At 47.9% G+C, this 25,210-nt stretch overlaps 1 protein-coding gene across 2 annotated transcripts; it reads right to left on the reverse strand.

Annotated features, from left to right (window-relative positions):
- On the reverse strand, positions 1-20,988 carry DDX23 (DEAD-box helicase 23). Of its 2 annotated transcripts, XM_054526338.2 has the most exons (18): positions 20,899-20,988; positions 18,226-18,478; positions 14,268-14,476; positions 12,631-12,741; positions 10,331-10,424; positions 10,160-10,225; positions 8,233-8,371; positions 7,816-7,949; positions 7,573-7,685; positions 7,187-7,330; positions 6,862-7,087; positions 6,414-6,559; positions 4,580-4,757; positions 3,540-3,782; positions 2,679-2,830; positions 2,335-2,443; positions 1,387-1,561; positions 1-937 (listed from the first exon to the last, which is right to left on the reverse strand). In XM_054526338.2, exons 2-18 carry the CDS (start codon positions 18,313-18,315, stop codon positions 714-716), a joined length of 2,553 nt encoding a protein of 850 aa, XP_054382313.1. In that variant the 5' UTR covers positions 18,316-18,478; positions 20,899-20,988; the 3' UTR covers positions 1-713.
- Between the last annotated feature and the right edge of the window lie 4,222 nt (positions 20,989-25,210).

A 25,210-nucleotide genomic window follows, 5' to 3' on the forward strand; every position in this document is an offset into this window, starting at 1 on the left:
TAACAGCCTTAATATTCATGTATTTATTCTCAGAACATACAAACTTATCTTCTCAGAGAATAGAAAACAGAGATTTCACTCAGTGACAAAGATGGACACAGCCAGTTCACCCTGTCCCCCCATCTACTTAGAAAATCCCCTGGGGGAGGGGATGCCTAGAACATACAGCACCCCTTGGTGCAGGGCTGTGCACAGATCTAAAGACTCTCGACTTTCTTTACCATCCAAACAGGAAAACAGCTGTCCAGATGACAGTAAGATTCCACTGTCCGTAATCCTCATGGTGCCAGGTCTCCTGGGGCATCTAGGGCAATGATGCTGCTGCAGTTTATACAGTTACACAGTCAAGTCTGTGCCACAGGAGGTCCCATCAGGCAGCCAGGTTTCTGTTCAGTCTGGGGAGCAATGCCAACTGGCTGCCCCCATAGCCTGGCATGAGCTGATGGCCTAGTGCAATCCCAAAGCAAAGAAGGGCAGAACTGGGCCAAAAAGCTGTGGTAATTTGCTCTCCCTGCTTCCAACAGCGTCGTCCTCTCCTTTTGCAGCCCCACACGCAGGCCTCCTGACCTGAGAGTCTGGGCTAGGGAGTTGGATTGTTTTCCTAAGCCCCCATATCCCAAGAGTGAGGACCTGGAAAGAGGGATGTGAGGGTTCTGAAGAACAGGCATCAGGCAGCTTCGGAGATGCCCTCAGCCCACAGGAAGAGTGCTGTGTCAGGCAAAGATGGTCTCTTCCCGGCGCTTCTTGGTGAGGATGGTGCCTGGCTTATGCTGGGCATCTGGGTGGTTGGCTAGTTCAGGGGGACAGGAAGACACTGGGCTTTCCAGGATGGCTTGCTTCAGCTCGTAGAACACAGCAGAGTCCTCTTTTGTGAGGAAGGTGATGGCCACCCCACTCTTGCCTGCTCGTCCCGTGCGGCCAATGCGGTGGATGTAATCTGGGGAATGGGAAGAACGTCACTCAGCATAGCCCAGATGCCCTGGGGAGCCGTGTCTGATGCCTCCACTTCTAGAGGCATCCTTCCCACCCCATCTCCAAAGGCAGGAATACAGCACGTGCTGCCTGAACCTGAGGCGCCCACAGTGCCCTCTCCAGGTGCTCATCTTCCCTGTCCTCCTACTGACTGTGGTCCCTACCACACTAAGACCCACAGCTGCCTAGCTTCATTCTTCACACTCCTGAGGACACAAGTGTCATCCCAGCTGCTGGGACAACAAACCCAGGTAAGATAAAGGACAGGAGTGCTTCTCATGGGAGCAAGCAATCCCAGACTTGGAGCTGAGGGAGGCAGTAACAGCCTTCCATAGACAGCACCCTGACTTCGAGTGGAACACCATAAGGAATCTGACTTCACCCTGGATTGAAGCTGCTTTCCCTGGAACTTACCTTCAATATTTTTGGCCATATCATAGTTGACAACCATAGACACATCTTGGATGTCAATACCACGACCAGCCACATCTGTAGCCACCAAAATATCCTTGGCCCCAGCCTTGAGGTTGGACAATGCAAACTCTCGCTGCTCCTGGCCTTTTCCACCGTGCAGTGTGCAAGCATTGTACTGTTGGAAGAATGGTGAAGTGAAGAGTGAGCAATGCGATCAAGGAGAGACACAGGAGTTCAGAGGAATGGGACAGAGATGAAGGGAGGGTTGGAGACAGCAGCAGAATAGGAGAAAGGAAAGGAAACAAGAGAAAGAATGACCACAGTGAAAGGAAGGAGAGAACAAGTGAGCTGAAGAGAGGGACGAGAGAAAAAGGTGTGGTGTTGCAGGGACACACAGAGTAAGGTCAAAGGCAAAACAGCTGGGAGAGCGGTGGAGCCAGACAGATGAGAAGTCCTCAAAGAGAATTAGGGGCAAGATCAGGGTAGAAAGCAGGGATCAAGAAGTTTAAGGAAGTTGAAGAGCTGAGTGGCAGGGACACACCCTTCCCCTCAAGCACAAGTAACAGGAGTAAAGGACACTGATTATCAGCTCCCTTCTGACCATATCACCACATCTCCTCAACATACCTAAGCACAGTTTTCACCTACTCTTTTCTACATCCTCAGACTCTGCCAGGATATGGGTCTCAAACCTTTCCCTGGCTCCACCTCACCAGGATGAAGACCCAAGGCAGCTTTGGCTGGCATTACTGCAGCAGACAGGGAGTCCCAGCAATTGACTCCATTCTCTTTATTCCCTCAAACCACCCTTCACCCTGGTCCTAACTTGTTGATTGCTGGACAGGTTAAAGAAAGGGTGAGAATCAAAAGGAAGAGCCTAGGGGGCCCTGCTAGATTCAGAAAGCAGTGCCACAGAGGCCAGACTTTGTTCTCCCCTGACAGACACACCCCCATCTTCTCCAGGGATTTGGCCAACACGTCGCAGCCCTTCTTCTGGTTGACAAAAATAATGATGGGTGGGTCAAAGCCTTGCTCCAAGATTGCCAGCAGCTTCTTCCTGGAGGGAAGAGGAGAAAAACAAGATGCATAATACCTCCCACTCCAAGTGAAATGCCCAACCCTCATCTATGAACACTACTTTCAGGGTCTTCAATGCCCATGACATTCTGCCCAAGAAAACAGCAGCTCTTCAACACAGCAGAGCAATTGCCCTGCCCTGCACTTGCACTAAAAAAGTTCTCAGAGCCATTTCATTCCCCATCCTGTTTCCCCTGGCTCAGCTGCCCTCATACCTCTTTTCTGACTCTGACATGAGAAAGACCTTCTGTTCCACACGCTCATGGGGCTTGCCTGCAGAGCCAATGTACACCACAGCAGGTCGCCGAAGATAACTCCTGGCCAGACGCTCCACCGCTGGGGGCATGGTGGCCGTGAACATGACTGTCTACGAAAACAGGAGGCTCAGCCCTGCACCCAGGCAGGAATAATCATATATCCCACTGTCACCGAAGGCAGGTCAGCCCAGACTAAAGAATCTAAAATGTGCCACAGTATAGGCTTTGATAGCCACCACCTTAGAAAATAGTGTCCTCTGAATTCCCATCCTTCCCGAGTACCTGTTCATCAAGGCACTTTCCATCTTATGATGACAGGAAGGACTGAGAGCATTTGCTAGCACCTGTGGTCCTGGTAGCAGCATGAGTCTTTGGAATCGTTTTTCCAGGGCTAAGCTAAATGGCTCCACCCTTAGGACTGTCAGAGGACTGTACCTAGGCACACTTCATTCTAGAAACATGTACTCTGAGTCCACCTAAGGCAAGAAAGGCCCAACAGGAGGTTGGCAAACTTGTACAACTTTTCTTTTCTTTTTTTTTTGAGATAGGGCCTCACTCTGTTGCCTAGGATGGAATGGAGTAGCGGCACCACCTCAGCTCACTGCAACCACTGCCTCCCAGGCTTAAGAGGTCCTCCCACCTCAGCCTCCTGAGTGGCTGGGACCACAGGTGTGCACCACCAATGCCCAGCTAATTTTTGTAATTTTTGTAGAGATGGAGTTTCGCCATGTTGCCCAGGCTGGTCTCAAACTCCTGAGCTCAAGTGATCCACCCACCTTGGCCTGTCCAACTTTTCCCAGCCCAGGGAAGCAGCCTTACTTGGCGGTACTTATGTTTTCCCGACTCAAAGTTGGCCAGCATCTTCTCAGGGTCCTCAGCCTCATCCGTGTCTGGCTTCTGGTTGCTGACAGGCATGTGCTCCAGAATCTTCTGGACATCTGGCTCAAAGCCCATGTCAATCATCCTATCTGCCTCATCCAGAACCACATAGGTACAGCGGCTCAGCACCAGGTAGCGGTTCTCCAGCACATCAATCAAACGCCCAGGGGTAGCAATCACAATCTGAGGAGTACAGTATAATCATTTATAGCCCAGCAGGTGCCCCTTCTTTTCTTTCCTGTGAATTATCCACCCACTTGGGTGACAGACCTCCAATGCTGAGGAACTTGGACCTCAACCTCTGGTTATGTTTAGCAGTAAAGGCTCCTGCAAACTGGCATAAAATCACTTGTTGCCTGGATTTTCTCAGGAATGAATGAGGTCTCTGAGTAAGGTGCAGGGATTAGACAGAGGAGGCAAAATCAGTAGAAACTTTTTTTTTGGCAAATCATTTCAGATCCTGAAGAAGGAATTTCTTAGATGGGAGAGACTAAGGGATACTATGACGGGGGTTGTATAAAGACTAAATTTTTTTTAAAAATTGTAAAAAGACTAAATTTCTACAGCAGACTTCTCATAAAAAGCTCTCCTCCACTTTCCTGAGATGAAGGCAATGCACAAAGTCAAAGATTTGGTCTGGCAGAGTAAAGAGTAACTAAAAGCACAGGCTATGGATATGAATCTCAGCTCTGCTCACTGCCAGCTGTTTGTGACTTCAGACAGTTATTAACCTGAACCTCAGCTTGATCTATAACAAGGAAATACCACTCTCATACATTATTGTGAGTATTAATGAGCTAATATATATGATATATACTATTTGTGATATAAACCCTGGTGCATAAGTTCTCAATAAATAGCACATATATATAAACCAGCTCCTTTCTTCATACTACTGCACATATATTCCAGAAACTAGAAACAAAGCCCCAAGATAGCCTTCCCAGACAGCACGCTGGCTGCTAGATAGAAAAACAAACCTCACAACCCATGCGCAGCCTGAAGCCCTGGTCTTCTCTGGAGATGCCACCAATGACAGCCACAGTGCGGATACCTAGCGGCTTCCCAAATTTGATGGTCTCTTCCTCAATCTGTTGAGCCAACTCACGGGTGGGAGCCAGGATGATGGCATAAGGGCCTTGGTCTGACTCTTCGATCCTGTGGTAAATGGGGCGTCCCACAGTTTCGTGAGCTTTGGTTCTTATCCAACCACAAGCCAGAGCAAGACAAAGTCACTCTTACGGGGAGCGATGGGAATGGGGAGGATGATGAGAAAAGAATGCAATGATCTCACTTAAAAATCAGAGGCTGAGGCTGGGCATGGTGGCTCATGTCTGTAATCCCAGAACTTTGGGAGGACGAGGCAGGCAGATCACCTGAGGTCAGGAGTTTGAGACCAGCCTGGCCAACATGGTGAAACCCTGCCTCTAATAAAAATACAAAAACTAGCCAGGCGTGGTGGCCGGCACCTGTAATACCAGCTACTCGGGAGGCTGAGGCAGGAGAATCGCTTGAACCCAGGAGACGGAGGTTGCAGTGAGCTGAGATCATGCCACTGCACTCCAGCCTGGGTGACAGAGACACTCTGTCTCAAAAAAAAAAAAAAAAAAAAAAAAAAGTCCAGAAGCCAGGCAAGGTGGCACAAGCCTATAATTCCAGCACTTTGGGAGGCTGAGATGGGTGAATCACTTGAGCCCAGGAGTTTGAGACCAGTCTAGGCAACATGGTGAAACCCTGTTTCTACAAAAAATACAAAAATTAGCTGGCCATGTTCGAACACACCTGTAATCCCAGCTACTTGGGAGGCTGAGGTGGGAGGATCTGAGCCTGGGAGGCAACGGTTGCTGTAAGCCAAGATCACACCACTGCACTCCAGCCTAGGCAACAGAGCGAGACTCCATCTCAAAAAATAAATAAATAAATAAATAATAAATAAATAAAAATCAGAGATTCAGCCAGGTGCAGTGGTTCGCGCCTGTAATCCCAGCACTTTGGGAGGCCAAGGCAGGCAGATCACTTGAGATCGGGAGTTTGAGACCAGCCTGGCCAACATGGTGAAACCTCATCTCTACTAAAAATATAAAAATTAAGGACAGGCACACTGGCTCACGCCTGTAATTCCAACACTTTGGGAGGCTGAGGCAGGCAGATCACTTGAGGTCAGGAGTTAGAGACCAGCCTGACCAACATGGAGACCCCGTCTCTACTAAAAATACAAAAAAATTAGCCGGGTGTGGTGACGGGCGCCTATAATCCCAGCTACTTGTGAGGCTGAGGGAGGAGAATCACTTGAACCTGGGAGGAGGTTGCAGTGAGCCGAGATTGCGCCACTGCACTCCAGCCCGGGCAACAAGAGCGAAACTCCCGTCTCAAAAAACAAAACAAAACAAAAAAACAAAAATTAGCTGGATGTGGTGGCACATGCCTGTAATCCCCAGCTACTCAGGAGGATGAGGCAGGAGAATCACCTGAACCTGGGAGGCAAAAGTTGAAATGAGCCGAGATCGTACCACTGCACTCTAGCTTGGGTGACAGAGACTCTGCCTCAAAAAAATAAATAAAATAAAATAAAATAAAATAAAATAAACAGAGACTCCAGGATAGCAAAGTTCTCCAGGTCAGCAAAGTTCTCCAGGTCTTTGCCAGCAACATATACTTCTTTGATATCATGATCCAATTATTCCCTAATATCCAACCAAGAATAAAGAAGAAAGCTTCTGATTATAGACGTAAAACAAAAATCAAACATTCATTTGCCACTTTCACCTTTCCTACCCAGACAAACCCACTCCAGCTGGTGCTAGCTGACCTCACCTGTCAATTTTGGGAAGTGTGGTGATCCAGACCAGCAGTGGGATGAGGAAGGCTGCTGTCTTGCCACTGCCAGTCTCAGCCACACCAATGATATCACGATTCTGTAGCCCAATGGGAATTGCCTGACGCTGGATAGGTGTTGGTTCCTGCAGTGACCCCAAGAAAGAGTAATAGGTACAGGGAGAGTTATACCACCTGGGCAACCACTGATAGTAATAGGCACATCTGCTAGCACAATGGAAGGATGCCAAGTACAGTTCACAGAAATAGGGACCCCAAGAAGAAACCTAATCACTAAAAGCCAACACTTCTACCAGAAAGTGACGGAAAAGGTCACATTGGTGCCCACTAGCAGCGATGGTTCCAAATAGTCAAGGAACAAAGTTCTCTATTCCCAAACTAGTGTAGGAACATGTCAGATCTCTTGGGCCAATCTATCCCTCCTTACCTTGTAGCCACACTTATCAATGACCTCCAAGATGTGTGGGGGCAGAGAAGAGTCTTTCCAGGATCGGATGGGATTGGGGATCTTGCCACCTTTGGTGGTGATGCTGTAGTCCTCACGGAAGATCCGCCAGTCCCTGTCCGTCATCTCATCTAACTTTTTCTGAGACCAATGACGATCATCCCAGCGCTGCTTGGCTTCCTTCTTACGAAGTTTGCGGAGTCTTGCCCTGGAGCAGAGTGTGAGGAGTAAGTAGAATCAGTGCCCTCCAACTCCTTTCTGTAGAGCCTCTGGGCTCTGTCCAGCCACCCTAGCCTTGATCACTCACTCCTCCTGCTCCTTTTCTTCCAGGGTTCGCCTCTTCTCCATTAGGTCTCCATAGAAACGTGACTGCTCTCGTTTCTGCTGCTTGAGGTCAATGCCTGCAATGAAGCCTCGCCCTAATAACTGCACCTGGTGCCGTTCTTTGTACCTGGGATTGAGATAGAGGAAAAGAAAAAAGAAGGAGCTGTTACGGCAGTAGAAGGGAAGGGCAGACTACTAGTATGAAACAGTTCTTTCTGGACAGGGTCTTTCTTCCACCAGAGGGCTGGCTGACTACCAGTCTACCAATTTTCCATCCCAGCTTATCTTACTTTCTCCACCTCTGTAGTCATCAGCTCCCTAGGACTGCCTAGTGGAAAAGACCTAGAACTCAGGCCTGAAGCCACTCACAGGGGGTTGTAGTCAATGGATGTGTCCTCAGATGCATCCCACTCAAAAACAAATTTTCGGTCATTAAGATGTCTCGTTCGGCGCCGCTTTTTGATGCCACCCAGATAACGCTCCTGCCCAAGGACAGAACACAAAGCACATGAGCTTTGAGGCCCAATTCTCACATGCAGAGATCACAACGGCCAAATAACTAAACCTCATTTTTGTGTGGGAGAGAAGTGAAGATGGAGCCAAGGCCTGCACCTTAATGGCATGCAGTTCCTTGCTCTTATCCTTCTCTTCCCGGATCTTCTGCCGCCCTTCCTCATCCTCATTTCCATTGGTCTCCCGTTCCATCCTCTCCCTGCGTTCCCGACGTTCCCGTTCCTGAGGATCTTCTGCAGACCAAAGAAAGCAAAGCTGCAGAAGAGCTCATGGAAGAAAAGAGGAGAGAGAATGGAGGGAATCCAGACGAGGAACACCAAATGAAGAAAAAAGGGGTAGACTCATGATATGGGGTAAATGGAGATCTAACAGAAAAATGTTTTCTCATAAACTCCCACCATCTTTCCCTTTTCCAAACTCCAGAGTGAACAGGTTTCTATCTCTCCTAAGAGACACTGTATCTCATCCCACTCTTTCCTCTTCCATCTAGGGGCTACACGGGGTAGAAAAACGAACCCAACATCTTCCTGCCCAAGTCTTGGAACTGTTTCCTTTTCTTCCTCTCTTCTTCAAGCATCCTCTGCCGCTCTTCCACCTCCTGCTGCCGTCGCTTTAGAGCTTCAGCCTCTCGTTCTGCTTTGGAGAGGAACTTGGGCTACAAAAGAGATTGGAACTGTCAAAAAAGGATCTGGGAGCAGGGTACAATCACATCATTGATGGGGAGATGGCAGGGAACCCAGAAGTATTTGCTCAGGCATTAAGCCTGTTGAGGAAAACATAAATAGGCCTTGGACTCGGTTATGGACTGAACTATGTCCCCTACAGAATTCATATGTTTTTTCAGGCTGGACGTGGTGGCACATGCCTGTAATCCCAGTGTTTTAGGAGACCTAGATGGGAGGACTGCTTGAGGCCATGAGTTCAAGACCAGCCTGGGCAACATAGCAGACCTTGTTTCTACAAAAATAAAAAAACTCAGCCAGACATGATGACATGTGCATATAGTCCCAGCTACTCGGGAGGCTGAGGCAGGAAAATCATATGAGCCCAGGAGTTTGAGGTTACAGTGAGCCGTGACAGCACCACTGTACTTCAGCCTGGGCAAAAGAGCAAGACCTTATCTCTTAAAAAAAAAATGTGGCCGGGTGTGGTGGCTTGTGCCTGTAATCCCAGCACTTTGGGAGGCCGAGATGGGTGGATCACGAGGTCAGGAGTTCGAGATAAGCCTGGCCAGCACAGTGAAACCCTATCTCTACTAAAAAAATACAAAAAATTAGCCAGGCATGGTGGCGTGTGCCTGTAATCCCAGCTACTCAGGAGGCTGAGGCAGGAGAATTGCTTGAACCTGGGAGACAGAGGTTGCAGTGAGCCGAGATCATGCCACTGCACTCCAGCCTGGGCAATGGGGCGAGACTCCATCTCAAACAAACAAACAAACAAACAATGTATGTGTTATATATATTTTTTGAGACAGACTCTCGCTCCGTTGCCCAAGCTGCAGTACAGTGGTGTCATCATGGCTCACTGCAGCTTCAACCTCCTGGGCTCAAGCAATATCCTTGCCTCAGCCTCCTGAGTAGCTGGGACTACAGGCGCATGCTACCACAGATGGCTAATTTTTTAAATTTTATAGAGATGGGTTTTCACCGTGTTGCCCAGCTGGTCTAAAAATCCCTGGCTCAAGTGATCCTCCCATCTTGGCCTTCCAAAGTATTGGGATTACAGGTGTGAGCCACTGTATCCAGTTCAAAATTCCTATGTGGAAGCCCTAACCCCTAGTACCTCAGAATTTGACTATATGTGGAGACAGGGCATGTAAAGAGGTGATTAAGTTAAAATGAGCCCATTAGGCTGGGCACAGTGGCTCACGCCTGTAATCCCAGCACTTTGTGAGGCCAAGGAGGGCAGATCACTTGAGCCCGGGGTTCGACACCAGCCTGGACAATGTGGTGAAATCTGGACTCTACAAAAAACACAAAAATTAGCTGGACGTTGTGGCACGCACCTGTAGTCCCAGATGCTTGGGAGGCTGAGGTGGGAGGATTGCTTCAGCCTGGGAGGTGGAGGTTGAAGTGAGCCGATATCATGCCACTGTACTCCATCCTGGGCAACAGAGTGAGACTCTGTCTCCAAAAAAAAAAAAAAAAAAAAAAAAAAAAAAAAAAAAAAAAAAAAAGGAGGGGGGGGCCTTTTAGGGTGAGCCCTAATCCAACACAAGGGGTACATGTGTACAGAGGGAGGACCAAGTGAAGAGCTGAGGAAGAAGACAGCCTTATAAGCCAAGGAGAGAGGCCTCAGAAGAAACAACCCTGCTGACACTCCGCTCTCAGACTTCCAGCCTCCAGAACCGTGAGAAAATTAATTTCTGTTGTTGAAGTCACCCAGTCTGTGGTATTGTGTTATGGCAGCCTGAGCAGATGAATGAAGACCCCCAAGTACTTACCTTAGCCTCAGCTTCTTCTTCAGCCTTTTTCTTGGCCAGAAGCTCCTCCAGGGATAATGGCTGGGCCTGAAGATAAAACACAGAACTTTAGTCTATAAAGGCTCTCTCCCTTTAAAGATCAACAAAGCAACTCACGAGTTGAAGATGAAAAATATCCTTCCTCTCATTTACCTTAGGCTTCTTATCACCATGTTCATCCTCTTCATCCTTCTTAGAGTCTCTGTCCTTCCGAGATTTAAAGTCTTTTCCTCGACCAGGAGATAAGCTTTGAGGAAAAGGAACAAGAAAGGTCCACATCACTCTTACTTCAGTGCCTGGATGAGGTTCAAGTAGAGCCCCAAAAAGAGAATGGAAGTTTCCCCATGACTCAACAAGACTGGCCCATGGTCATCTATCATGTCTTGAAACTCTTAGCAGGCATGGTCATTCTGCCAGCTCTGAAACCTAATTATGGCCCTGTCTTGGCCCCTTTCTACCCAAATCTCCTTTTGAGACTAATCTCTTTTGGGAAGTGGGACTTTACTACTGATGCCAAAAATATTTCCCCTAGGCCAGGCACGGTGTCTCATGCCTGTAATCCCAGCACTTTGGGAGGCTAAGACAGGTGGGTTACCTGAGGTCAGGAGTTCAAGACCAGCCTGGCCAACATGGCAAAACCCTGTCTCTACTACATACACAAAAATTAGCCAGGCGTGGTTGTTTAGAGGAAATTTTTTTTTTTTTTTTTGAGACGCAGTCTCACTCTGTCGCCCATGCTGGAGTGCAATGGTGTGATCTCAGCTCACTGCAATCTCCGCCTCCTGGGTTCAAGCAATTCTCCTGCCTCAGCCTCCTGAGTAGCTGGGACTACAGGCAAGTACTGCCGCCGCTGGCTAATTTTTATATTTTTAGTAGAGACGGGGTTTCACCATGTTGGCCAGGCTGGTCTCGAACTCTTGACCTCAGGTGATACATCCACCTCGGCCACCCAAAGTGCTAGGATTACAGGTGTGAGCCACAGCGCCTGGCCCTCCTTAACTCTTTAATATACAATGAATTTAGCCTACATGGCCACCACCACAAGCCAAGAAGATACTGCTATCTATATTCCCTCATCATTTTTCATTCCCATCGAGCCCAACAATCCTTTCCCCATACCTGCTCTAAGCTTAATCTACAAGATAATTCAAACAACCCCACTGAGTTTCTGTTAGGAGCATTCTGTCCTCTGCCTTGAATTCTAACCTATACTTTCAGGGCCTGATAAGAACTTTGTACACAGGCCAGGCACAATGGCTCACACCTGTAATCCCAGCACTTTGAGAGGCCGAGGTGGCCGGTTCACCTAAGGTCAGGAGTTCGAGACCAGCCTGGCCAACAGGCGAAATGGCTGTCTCTACTAAAAATACAAAAATTAGCCAGGTGTGGTGGCTCGCGCCTGTAATCCCTGCTACTTGGGGGGCTGAAGCAGCAGAATCACTTGAACCTAGGAGGTGGAAGTTGCAGTAAGATCATGTCACTGCACTCAGCCTGGGTGACAAAGAGAGATTCCATCTCAAAAAAAAAAAAAAAAGAGGCCGGGCGCGGTGGCTGATGCCTGTAATCCCAGCACTTTGGGAGGCCGAGGTGGGTGGATCACTTGAGGTCAGGAGTTTGAGACCAGCCTGGCCAACATGGAGAAACCCTGTCTCTACTAAAAATACAAAAATTAGCAAGGCACGGTGGCGCATGCCTGTATTCCCAGCTACTCAGGAGGCTGAGGCAGGAAAATTGCCTGAACCCAAGAGGCAGAGGTTGCAGTGAGCCGAGATCGTGCCATTGCACTCCAGCCTGGGCAACAGGACAAAAACTCCGTCTCAAAAACACCCCCCAAAAAACCAAAATCTGGTGGCAGATGCCGGTAGTCCAGCTACTCAGGAGGCTGAGGTGGGTGGATCACCTAAGCCTGGGGAAGTCAAGGCTGCAGCAAGTTGTGATCACACCACTGCACTCCAGGCTGGGCAAAAGAGTGAGACCCTGCCTCAAAAAAATAAATAAAATAAAAATAAATAAGAAAGAGAGCTCTGTAATAACTACCAACAGAATCTGTTAAGAGAAATCTACTTTCTTTCTTTTTTTTGAGACAGAGTCTTGCTCTGTCGCCCAGGCTGGAGTGCAGTGGCGTGATCTCGACTCACTGCAGGCTCCGCCTCCCAGGTTCACGCCATTCTCCTACCTCAGCCTCCTGAGTAGCTGGGACTACAGGCGTCCACCACCACGCCCGGCTAATTTTTTGTATATTTAGTAGAGACAGGGTTTCACCATGTTAGCCAGGATGGTCTCGATCTCCTGACCTCGTGATCTGCCTGCCTCAGGCTCCCAAAGTGCTGGGATTACAGGCGTGAGCCACCACGCCTGGCGAGAAATCTACTTTCATAAGAAGCTAAGCCAACTCAGGTGCAGAGAAGAAATGGGAGCATTCCCCTAAAGCCCCCTCTCATTCCTTCATGTACCTGGATCGTTTACGGTCCTTGTCCCGTCTGTGCCCATCCTTGTCTCGATCTCGGTCCTTCTTATTCCGATCCCGCTCCTTATCTCGTTCTCGTTCTTTGTGCCGTCGTTCTCTGGAAGACCGCAAATTTAAGAATTCACTTGGTATTTCCAAAGTATCTTGCTTCACTGCAGCCCTGAGAAAGTTCCTATACTCTCGTCCCAAAGTAATGTTTTACAAATTAGAGAATGTATCTCTCACGGAAATAACGAGGGAATTCTAAGAAGCTTTTATAGATCAGAGATGTACTGTTAAATATTAATGGCAATGACAGGTCACGGACTATGTGAACAGATGAACCCTCCTTTTTTATTTTTTTGAGATGGAGTCTCACTCTCTCGCCCAGGTTGGAGTGCAGTGGTGGGATCTCGGCTCACTGCAGCCTCTGCCTCCCGGGTTCAAGGAATTGTCATGCCTCAGCCTCTCGAGTAGCTGGGATTACAGACATGCACCACCATGCCCGGCTAATTTTTGTATTTTTAGTAGAGACGGGGTTTTGCCTTGTTGGCCAGGCTGGTCTCAAACTCCTCACCTCAACTAATCCACCCACCTCGGCCTCCCAAAGTGCTGGGATTACAGGTATGAGCCATGCGCCCAGCCACAGATGAACCTTCCTTGATAACCTGGACCTTTACCTTACAAGTTCCTTCTCAACTTTTTTTTTTTTTTTGTATTTTTAGTAGAGATCAGGTTTCACTGTGTTAGCCAGGATGGTCTCGATCTCCTGACCTCGTGATCCACCTGCCTCAGCCTCCCAAAGTGCTGGGATTACAGGCGTGAACCACTACACCCGGCTCCCTCTCAACTTTTAAGAGTTGGGTCACTGAGGAAAACTGAAAACACCTGCAGGTCCAACTGGGCTAGGAGTAGATTAATGTACAAAAAGTAGATGCCTAGCCGGGCGTGGTGGCTCACGCCCGTCATCCCAGCACTTTGGGAGGCTGAGGTGGGTGGATCACCTGAGGTCAGGAGATCGAGATCAGCCTGACCAATGTGGAGAAACCCCGACTCTACTAAAAATACAAAATTAGCCAGGTGTGGTGGCACATGCCTGTAATCCCAGCTATTCGGGAGGCTGAGGCAGGGGAATTGCTTGAACCCGGGAGGTGGAGGTTGCAGTGAGCCGAGATTGTGCCATTGCACTCCAGCCTGGGCAACAAGAGTGAAACTCCATCTTTAAAAAAAAAAAAAAAGGCCGGGCGCGGTGGCTCACGCCTGTAATCTCAGCACTTTGGGAGGCTGAAGCAGGCGGATCACGAGGTCAGGAGATCGAGACCATCCTGGCTAACACAGTGAAACCTCGTCTCTACTAAAAATACAAAATTAGCTGGGCATGGTGGCGGGCACCTGTAGTCCCAGCTACTCACTTGGGAGGCAGAGGCAGGAGAATGGCATGAACCTGCAAGGCGGAGCTTGCAGTGAGCTGAGATCACGCTACTGCACTCCAGTCTGGGTAACAGAGCGAGACTCTGTCTCAAAAAAAAAAAAAAAAAAAAAAAAAAGTAGATGCCTAATACTGGAGGCATCAGAAGAACCAAGAAGGAAGAAATCTGAAACGTACTCTCCCTTCCCATGTAATAACATACAAAGTTACTTTACCTTTCTGCAGATTTGGAACGGGAACGAGAGCGAGAACGGCTGCCTCCTCGACGTCTATCCCTTGAACGATGCCGCTTTCTATCTTTAGATGGGGAAGACTTCCGGTCCCGGTCTCTATCCCGCTCTCTGTCAGGAGTCCGTGATCGCTTCCTTTCCTCCTTGGAAGGTGATGCATCACGGTCCTTTTTGTCAGCCAGCTCTCCTGCCATCTGTAATGAGTAGGAAGAGTACTTACAATGTACTAGGCACTGCTCTAAACTGCTTATATATAATTCACTTACCCTCAAAACAACCCTATAAGGTGGATGTATTAGTATGTCTACCGTACAGATGAGAACGCTGAAGCTCAGGTATATAAAGTAGGAAGAGTACTTACAATGTACTAGGCACTGCTCTAAACTGCTTATATATAATTCACTTACCCTCAAAACAACCCTATGAGGTGGATGTATTAGTATGTCTACCGTACAGATGAGAACGCTGAAGCTCAGGTATATAAAGGAACTTGTCTGAGGGCAGACAGGTAGTGGGAGAGTTGCAGGCAGTCTGCCTCCACAGGCATCGTTACTCACTATATTGTCTCCCTGTAATTCCTTTCAGAGTCTCACTCTGTCACCCAGGCTGGAGTGCAGTGGTGCAATCATAGGTCACTGCAGCTTCAACTTCCTGGACTCAAGCCATCCTCCTGCCTCACCTGGCTAATTTATTCTTTGCAGAGACAGGGTCTCACTATGTTGCCCAGGCTGGTCTTAAATTCCTGACCTCAAGCAATCCTCCTGCCTCAGCCTCTAAAAGGCTGAGATCACAGGCGTGAGCCACAGTGCCTGGCCGATTCCTTTTTATATATTCATTTCTAAATACGTACAGTGAATATACCATATTTTTGTAATTAGACTACAAAAGAGTATTAAAAGAAGTGTTAGTGTATGAACAGTGTACCAACTATTTCTAGAAACATCCTATATTGCTTACTTTGAAGTTTATTAGGTCTGCCAACCCACTAGGATCAGTTAGCACTCATACATCTGAGAGAGAGAAATTTTCTTGAGCTCATAAAGAAAGCTCAATGGAGAAAAAAGTTTAACTTTGAGATCTGGATTACATTATAATTAGCAGCACCACAAGGAAAACCTGAATTTAAGTGGAGAAACACATTTTTACTCAGATTAAAAGAAATGTACCTCTAATTATGCAATGGGAAAAACTTGGTGAAGGGTACACAGAACCTCTAGACACATTTTTTAACTTCCTGTGAAACTATAATTATTTCAAAGATATATATTTTAAATACCCAAAACTAGAGGTTGCAGAAGTCCTGACTGACATTCCCTATTCAGATTTTCACAACCTTGGTCATCTGTATAACCCAGTTTTGTGAAAGGTTTCAGCAGAATTTTTTCTGTCTCCCTCCTACCTGGGAGACACCGAACACCACTCCCACACTGTCAACTATTCTTTGGACTATGAAATCTAGTTCAGCCAGGAGCTAAAACTGCAGCAAGCCTGAATCTGCAACCACCTCATCATCATCCCAAAGACTTGGGATACATTTCTTGCAACTTATTTTATCCCCAAATGGTTCAGCTCCAATGGTTCCTTAAGCTTTAGCTTACAAGTCCCCTTTCTCATGCCATTCCCTGCCATATATCCTTAAGAAAGATTGTATAAAGACAAGAAAAGAAAAATGAACAAGAAGCACTTTCAAAAGGTGAAGACAACCCATTTTATCTCACAATCACCTGAGAAATGACTGACTGTTCTGTATCAGTACATCATGGATATCACACAGAAATACCTATGTTTTGGGCTGGGCATGGTGGCTCACGCCTGTAATCCTAGCACTTTTGGAGGCCAAAGCGGGCAGATCACGAGGTCAGGAGATTGAGACCATCCTGGCCAACACGGTGACACCCCATCTCTACTAAAAATACAAAAATTAGCCGGGCATGGTGGCACGTGCCTGTAGTCCCAGCTACTCAGGAGGCTGACGCAGGAGAATCGCTTGAACCCAGGAGGCAGAGGTTGCAGTGAGCCAAGATCACACCACTGCACTCCAGCCTGGCAGCAGAGCGTGACTCCGTCTCAAAAAGAAAAAAAAAAGAAAGAAATACCTATGTCTTCACTGGGTGTGGTGGCTCATGCCTGTAATCTCAGCACTTTGGGAGGCTGAGGTGGGTGGACCGCTTGTCCAGGAGTTCGAGACCAACCTGGGCAATATGGCAAAAACCCATCTCTACTAAAAATATAAAAAATTAACCAGGCATGGTGGTACACGCTACTCAGGAGGCTGAGGTGGAAGGACTGCTTGAGCCCGAGAAGCAAAGGCTGCAGTAAGCCGAGATTGTGCCACTGCACCCCAGTCTGGGTGACAGGGCAAAACCCTGTCACAAAAAAAAAAAAAGAACACTTACAGCCCTAAGAAAACAATCCCAAAGGAAGGCTATTTTCTCTGTACAGCATCCTGGATATCATTCATTCTTTCAACAAATATTCACCAAGCACCTACGAGGTGCCAGAAATTGTTGTAGGTAACAGAGACAAAGCAGTAAAGAAAACAAAGTCTCATGCCGGGCGCGGTGGCTCACACCTGTAATCTGAGCACTTTGGGAGGCTGAGGCGGGCGGATCAAGAGGTCAGGAGATCGAGACCATCCTGGCTAACAGGGTGAAACCCCATCTCACTAAAAATACAAAAAAATTAGCCGGGCATGGTGGCGGGCGCCTGTAGTCCCAGCTACTCGGGACGCTGAGGCAGGAGGATGGCGTGAACCCGGGAGGCAGAGCTTGCAGTGAGCTGAGATCGTGCCACTGCACTCCAGCCTGGGTGACAGAGTGAGACTCCATCTCAAAAACAAAACAAAACAAAAAAAAAGAAAACAAAGTCTCCTACTTCATAAAGCTTAAATTCTAGTGTAGCGGAAAGGATTTTAAATCGTGATGAATGCTAATGAAGAAAATAAAACAGTGATATGACGGGTAGGGGTATAAACAAGAGATAGATGGCTCAGGGAAGAAGTTTTAGTTGACATTTAAGCTGAGACTTGAATGATGGGAAAGAGGGCCATGAAAAGATCAGGCTAAAAAACTCTTGTTAGATACAAGAAATGTGAACTAGCTTAGCATGTTTGTCAGGTTTGTTTTGTTGTTGTTGTTGTTGTTGTTGAGATGGGGTCTCACCCTCTCACGCAGGATGGAGGGCAGTGGCACAATCACGTCACACTGCAGCCTTGACTTCCCAGGCTCAAGCGATCCTCCTGCCTCAGCCTCCCAAGTAGCTGGGACTATAGACGCATGCCACCACACCTGACTAATTTTTTTTTTTTTTTTGAGATGGAGTCTTGTTCTGTCGCCCAGGCTGGAGTGCAACAGCATGATCTCGGCTCACTGCAACCTCCACCTCCCAGGTTCAAGTGATTCTCCTGCCTCAGCCTCCTGAGTAGTTGGGATTACAGGCGCGTGCCACCATGCCTGACTAATTTTTGTATTTTTAGTACAGGCGGGGTTTCACCATGTTGGCCAGGCTGGTCTCAAACTCCTGACCTCAAGTGATCTGCCCTGAGTGCCCAAAGTGCTGGGATAACAAGCATGAGCCACCGTGCCCAGCCCCAACTAATTCTTAAAATTTTTATTAGAGACAAGGTCTCAATTTGTTGCCCAGGCTAGTCTTGAACTCCTGGGCTCAAGGGATCCTTCTGCCTCAGCCTCCCAAAGTGCTGGTATTACAGGTGTGAACCCAACTGCATGTTTGTTAGTTAAAAACATATTTGTGTGGCCAGGCCTGGTGGCTCATGCCTGTAGTACCAGCACCTTGGGAGGCCAAGGCAGGAGGATCACTTGAGCCCAGGAGTTCGAGACCTGCCAGGGTAATACAGCAAGACTTCCCGTCTATTTTGAACAATAAAATTTTACATTTATAAACAGTTCAACAACAGCCGGAGGCCAGGCACAGTGGCTCATACCTGTAATCCCAGCACTTTGGGAGGCTGAGGTAGGCAGATCATGAGGTCAGGAGTTCGAGACCAGCCTGGCCAACAGGGTGGAAACCCCATCTCTACTAAAAATACAAAAATTAGCCAGGCATGGTGTCGGGCGTCTGTAATCCCAGATACTCGGAAGGCTGAGGCAGAACTGCTTGAACCCAGGAGGTGCGGGTTGTTGTGAGCCGAGATAGCGCCGCTGCACTCCAGCCTGGGTGACAGAACAAGACACCCTCTGCCTCGAGAGAAAGAAAAAAAAAAAAAAAAAAAAATCAGCCAGGTGTGGTGGTTCACACTTGTAATCCTAGCACTTTGGGAGGCTGAGGGTGGGTGGAATGCCTGAGCTCAAAAGTGCTCAAGAGCTCATAGGCAGAGGCCTGGGAGGAAAATATCATCCAGGAACACGGCTTGTGCCCCCAGGAGCCAGTACTACCTATGGGGCCCATGCCCCTTTGCTCCTGCCTGGGGAGGATCACCTGAGCCCAGGCTGAGGTGGAAAGACTTCTTGACCCTGGGAAGCACTGATGCAGGAGGAATACTAATTCAAGATGAGTTCAGTGAGCTGGGCAGGAGTCAGATAATGAAAATGTATTACAGGTCAGAGTAGAGTTAACTTGGATTTTAACTGCCATGGGGATCTTAGAAGAGCTTTAAACAGGAAGCAATCTAATACTTTGGTGACTTGCAAGAAAATATATAGTAGAGAGACAAAGTGAAAACACAACCACTGAGAGTGCTATTATGGTACTCTAGGCAAGAGATGGCAGTGGCTTGTTCTAGGAACGTGGCGATGGAGATGGAAAGAAGTAGGCAGTGTCAGAGTATATTTTGGAGGCAAAGCTGACAGGACTTACTGAAGGGAGAAACTGAAAGAGCAGACACAAAGATAGCTCCTAAATTTATAGTTTCAGCAACCTAATAGTTTGTGGTGCCATAGCAAACAAACTGGAGAAGACCAGGGAAGGAACAGATTTAAGAGGAAATCAAACGCTTCATTTTGGCCAGGTTGAGTGTGAGAATACCTGTGGAGATTCCCAGAAAGCAAAGAGAAATGCAAATCTGAACTTAGGGGAGGGGGTCTCTAGACAAAAACTTGAGTCACCAATACACAGATAGCTTTTAAAGCCACGGGACACTAAATGATATTACCTAAGTAGGCAGCATAGTGAAAGAAAAAAATAGAGAAGCTCCAGAAGTGAGCTCTGGAACACTTTTACAGGAGTTAGCCACGGGATGAACCAGAGAAAAAGACTGGAAAGAAATAGCAACCAGTGAGAAAAGAGAAAGAAAAGCATGGCAACGAAGAAGCCAAAAACGTGTTTCAAGGAAGGAGGGGTCAACTGTGTCAAGTACCACCGAAGTGGAGAGGGAATAAGGGACACGGAAGTAACCACTGAATTTGGAAAAATGGAGATTATTGGTGACCTTGACAAGAGCTGTTTCAGTGGCACTGCGGGAATGGAAGCCTGAGTGGAATGAGTTTGGAAGAGAATGAAAAATGAGAAGAAGACAGTAAATACAGGCAACTTTTATTACAGGTTCTATTATCACAAGGGCCAAATAACCAGGCTGACTCTGACCATGCTTCCCAGCAGCCTTCCTCTCAAACCTCCAGATCTTCAGGTCCTCAGTTCTTGCAGGGCAGGGGCACATTCTTTTTTTTCATTCAATGACGTATTTAACAAGCATCTACTGAACGCAAGGCACAGTGCTAGGTGCTATGTGAGTTACAAAAATAAATTCTGTTCACAGGAAGTGTTTAGAACAACAGGGTTATGAGGTCAGACGCGGTGGCTCACGCATGTAATACTAACACTTTAAGAGGCCGAGGCAGGTGGATTGCCTGAGCTCAGGAGTTCGAGACCAGCCTGGGGAACACAGTGAAACCCCATCTCTACTAAAATACAAAAAATTAGCCGGGCGTGGCGGCGTGCGCCTGTAATCCCAGCTACTCGGGAGGCTGAGACAGGAGAATCGCTTGAACCCGGGAGGCGGAGGTTGCAGTGAGCCGAGATCGTGCCATTGCACTCCAGCCTGGGCGACAGAGCGAGACTCCGTCTCAAAAAGAAAAAAAGAACAATAGGGGGTATGAGACACATACCAAGAAGAGTATCAAGGCTCAGATGTAGTAATACAGGTGTTCGAAGGCGTTTCCTTTCACTTGTAAAAGGTGATATGGAAGGCTTGGTAGAGGAAGTGACGCTTGAGCCTTTAAGTATAAGTAGAATTTGAAGATACGTAACTTAGGACGCGGAAAAGAAGTCATTCCCGGCAAAAGAAATAATACGGGCAGCGCAGAGGCGGGAAAACATGGACTGACTGCGAGAGAAAAGCTAGAGTTCCAGTTTGGCTGCACCAAAGGCTACTTTAAGCATGAAAGAATAAGGTCAGACTGGGGGTATCAGAGGCGCTGTGCCCATAGGCAGAGTCCTGGGAGGAAAATATCGTGCAGGGACGTGGCCTGTGCCCGGAGGAGCCAACACTACCCCTGGGGCCCGCGCCCCTTCACTCCTGCCCGCCCGAGCTTCCTGGGTTCATGCCCCTTCTCTGAGGCGTTCTTTCCCGCCTCGTCCAGGAGGCAGGGGCCACCGCCGTGCCCTGACTCTAGCCCTCTCTGTAAGCTCGTGGGAACCGCCTCCACCGTCCGGGACTCACCACCCTGAGTCTGAACGCCCAGCGAGGCCTCAACGTCGCGGAGCGGTCGCCATCTTTCCCGTTTCCTGGTCGCGGAGATGAACCCCCCCCTCCCCGGCCGCGAGGCAAGCTGGTAAGGCGAGTTCCTGGAGCTGGGCGGCACAGACCGACACTGAGGCCTGGGAACTACCAATCCCAGAATGCACGGCTTGAGCGCCGGCCCCAGGCTGCGGGGGTCTGCCGGGCAATGTGGTTTGCCAGACGTTAGCGTCCGGGAAGGAAGAGTTTTTCGCGAATAGGCTTCCGGCATTAGGTTCTCCCGCCGAGCACCCTTCTTGGAATCGGCTGGTCTTCCTAGAAACTACAGTCGGTGACTATCGTTGCCCGTGGTTTACAGTGGAGGAATTTAAGGGCTTCCTGAGATATCTATAGCAAGTAATTATAGCTAACAACTGCAGTAACAACAATAAATACCATTTGTGGAAAAGCGGTTTTTATAACAATTCTGTGAGAATGGGGCTAGCCCCATTTTACAGTTGGACAAACTAAAGATTAGGTTACAGGAGTAGGTTCACAAGGAGGGTGATGCAATTCTCCATTGTCTGTGGAACTATCCCAGGCTTAGGAGGACATTTTAGCAACCTTGGCCCCTGCAGCCGAGTGAATACCGTAACAACCCCCAGTTATTGTTACAGCTCCAAATGAGCCCACACAATGGACTCTAAAGTCCTCCCGGAAGGATGGTATCTCCTGGGCTCTAGCACCTGTTTTCTCAGCATTCCAGATAGAACCCTGGTTTCCTCAATTTCTTGCCCTTTGGAATGTGACCAACTGTTGAGCTATCTTGGTATTTTTGCTTCTTTCTTCCCCCAGATTCCCCTACTTCAGTCTTCCACTGAGTTTTGTTGTTGTTTTAACCTCAAATCGTAAGTTCACTTTGTGTTTCTCTTTGGTCTTATGGGTTCATAACTCATTCCCTCAGAACAAAACAAAACATTGCAATTGCGGAAACTGTTTATATAACCAGAAGTATCTCGGACCTCCCTTCCCATTTTGCCAGCAGCAGTTTTGATGCTTCAATTCCACATGGCTGTAGGTCTGCCTTTTCTCTCTGAATATGCCTTAAGCTCTCAAGCAGAGCCTCAGGATAGACCCAAGTAATCCTAAAGCCCTGAGCATCACGTACAATGGTCCAAAGTAACCCTCGGAGACACACACTTCTCTTAGAACCTGCAGCCTTTCACCTCTCAGCTTCTCCAGAGAACCGAAGGGAAAGAAGAGAGCTCTGAGATCTGTTAGGTGTAATTCACCACAAAAGCACGAGAGGGCGCTCGATTCACAGATTCACAGATTAAACTAAGAATCAGACCAACCATGGTAGGCCAGAATCTTCAAAAACTACAGCCACTTTTTATTGAGAATCTTCTAAGTGCTAAACTCTGGGCTGGACACTTAACCTACCTTATTTGTTTTACTTAGTTCTCATAGCAGTATGAGATGAGTGTTATCTCCATTTTACTGGTAAGGAGATTGTGGCCCAGAAAGAGTAATTATGCCTTCAAAGGCCACATAGTTAAAAGAATGGGCCAGGTGAGGTGGCTCATGCTTGTATCTCAGCACTTTGGGAGGCCAAGACAGGAGGACCGCTTGAGCCCAGGAGGTTGAGGTTGCAGTGAGCCATGCTCGTGCCACTGCACTACAGCCTGGGTGACAGAGCAAAACCCTGACTGGAAAAAAAAAAAAAAAAGAAGAAAGAAAAAAGAAAAGAAAAGAATGGAGCCAAAATTCAGGTTCATTTAACTTCAGAGTCCATTACCTTTCCCCATTTTCAGGCTGCCATCTCAACTCTCTTTAAATTGAGCTCCTGGAGGGTGATAAAGCTTGTCCCAGTTCATAGTGGCAGAGTTCCTCTAGTACTTGTGCACACGTCTCGTGACACATGTAAAACATTGGCCTTCAAGGATACTTGTTATTTGTCTTGCCCCACTAGTTCTCTCACAAACATGCATCTTTGTTTTCTTATTTGTTTGTATTTTTATTTTATTTTATTTTATCTATTTTTGAGATGGAGTCTCACTCTTTCGCCAGGCTGGAGTGCAGTGGTGCAATCTTGGCTCACTGCAATCTCCAACTCCCTAGTTCAAGCGATTCTCCTGCTTCAACCTCCTAAGTAGCTGGGGTTACAGGCACGTGCCACCACACCCAGCTAATTTTTGTATTTTCAGTAAGAACGGGGTTTCATCATGTTGGCCAGGATGGTCTCGATCTCCTGACCTCGTGATCCACCTGCCTCGGCCTCCCAAAGTGCTGGGATTACAGGTGTGAGACACCGTGCCTGGCTTATTTACTTATTTATTTTTGAGACAGGGTTTCACTTTGTTGCCCAGGTTGAAGTGGAGTGGTACAAACACTGCAGCCCTGACCTGGGCTCAAGTGATCCTCCTGCCTCAGCCTCCCAAGTAGCTGGGACCACAGGTGCGCCCCATCACGCCTGGCTAATCGTTTTATTTTCTGTAGAGACAGGGTCTTGCAATGTTGTCCAGCCTGGTCTCAAACTCCTGGCCTCAAGCAATCTGCCCGGCTCGTCCTCCCAAAGTGCTGGAACTACAGGCACCAGTCACCACACCCAAACCATCATCTTTGGAGATAGAGACAGAGGGATGGTGTTCTAGTAAGAACCATAACTGGAGATACCTATTTAGGTACAACATGCCTACCAGTAAGGTGTCCATGGGATTTTGGTGAACAGTGAGATCTGGTTTGAATCTTGGCTCAATTGCTTACTAGTACTGTGATCTTGTGCAAATTATATGGCATCTCTGGCTTTTCTCTTTCCTCATTACAAAACAGAGATAATAATACCACTTCCCTCACAGGACAGGACAGCAGAGCAGGTTAGAGTGCATGATGTGAAGCCAGATTGCCTGGATTTGTATCCATGTTCAACCACTTCCTAGCTGTGTGACCTTGTGCACATTACCTAATCTCTCTGAACCTCAGTCTTCTTTTCTGTAAAATGAAGTAGAGAGCGGCCGGGCGCCGTGGCTGACACCTGTAATCCCAGCACTTTGGGATGCCGAGGCGGGTGGATCACCTGAGGTCGGGAGTTCAAAACCAGCCTGACCAACATGGAGAAACCTCGTCTCTACTAAAAAACAAACAAACAAACAAACAAAAACAGAATTAGCCGGGCATGGTGGCACATGCCTGTAGTCCCTTGGGAGGCTGAGGCAGGAGAATCACTTGAACCCAGGAGGCGGAGGTTTCGGTGAGCCAAGATCGCGCCATTGCCCTCCAGCCAGAGTGAAACTCCGTCTAAAAAAAAAAAAGAACCTCATAGGCTTATAGGGTTATCACAGGAATAAATAACGTAGAAAGAACTCATAAGTGGGGCCGGGCACCGTGGTTTATGCCTGTAATCCCAGCACTTTGGGAGGCCAAGGCAGGAGGATCACTTGAGCCCAGAAGTTCAAGACCAGCCTGGGCAACATGGTGAAACCCCATCTCCACAAAAAATAGACTACTACTGTGGTACTCCTGTAGTCCTAGCTACCCAGAAGGCTGAGGTAGGAGGGTCAGGAGGGTGATCAGGACAGTGAACCAGGAGGGTGAGGTTGCGGTGAACAGTGGTCATGCCACTGTACTCCAGCGTGGGCAACAGAGTGAGACCCTGTCTCAAAAAAAAAAAAAAAAAAAAAAAATCTCGTAAGTGCCCCGACCCGAAGTAAACATTTAACAAATGTCAGCTCTTATCATTTATGAGGCTAAACGTGATCATGTAAAGCCCTCAACACAGTGCACAGTGCTGAACACTCATTAAGTACATACTAACTTTATTTATTTATTTATTTAGAGATGGAGTCTACCTCTTTTGCCCAGGCTGGAGTGCAGTGGCGCGATGTTGGCTCACTGCAACCTCTGCCTCTCGGGTTTAAGCGATTCTCCTGCCTCAGCCTCCCGAGTAGTTGGGATTACAGGCACGTGCCACCATGCCTGGCTAATTTTTGTATTTTAGTAGAGATGGGGTTTCACCGTGTTAGCCAGGATGGTCTCGATCTCCTGACCTTGTGATCCACCCGCCTCAGCCTCCCAAAGTTCTGGGATTACAGGCGTCAGCCACCGTGCCTGGCCTAGTACATGCTAACTTTATTTCTAGCACTAGCACTACACTATGGCACTTGGAAAACAAGAGCTATAAGTCACTGAGAAAGGAAGTTAAGAGTTAAGGTCCCTGAGCTGCCATCAGTAGGCATCAGAATTGGAAGGTCATGAAGGCAAATGTCACCTCTCCTTGAACTCAGAGGAGACCAGAATCCCAGGAGTCTCCCCCAGC

The sequence above is a fragment of the Pongo abelii genome, chromosome 10 (genome assembly GCF_028885655.2).
Source record: "Pongo abelii isolate AG06213 chromosome 10, NHGRI_mPonAbe1-v2.0_pri, whole genome shotgun sequence".
In the NCBI taxonomy this organism is placed as follows: domain Eukaryota; kingdom Metazoa; phylum Chordata; class Mammalia; order Primates; family Hominidae; genus Pongo; species Pongo abelii.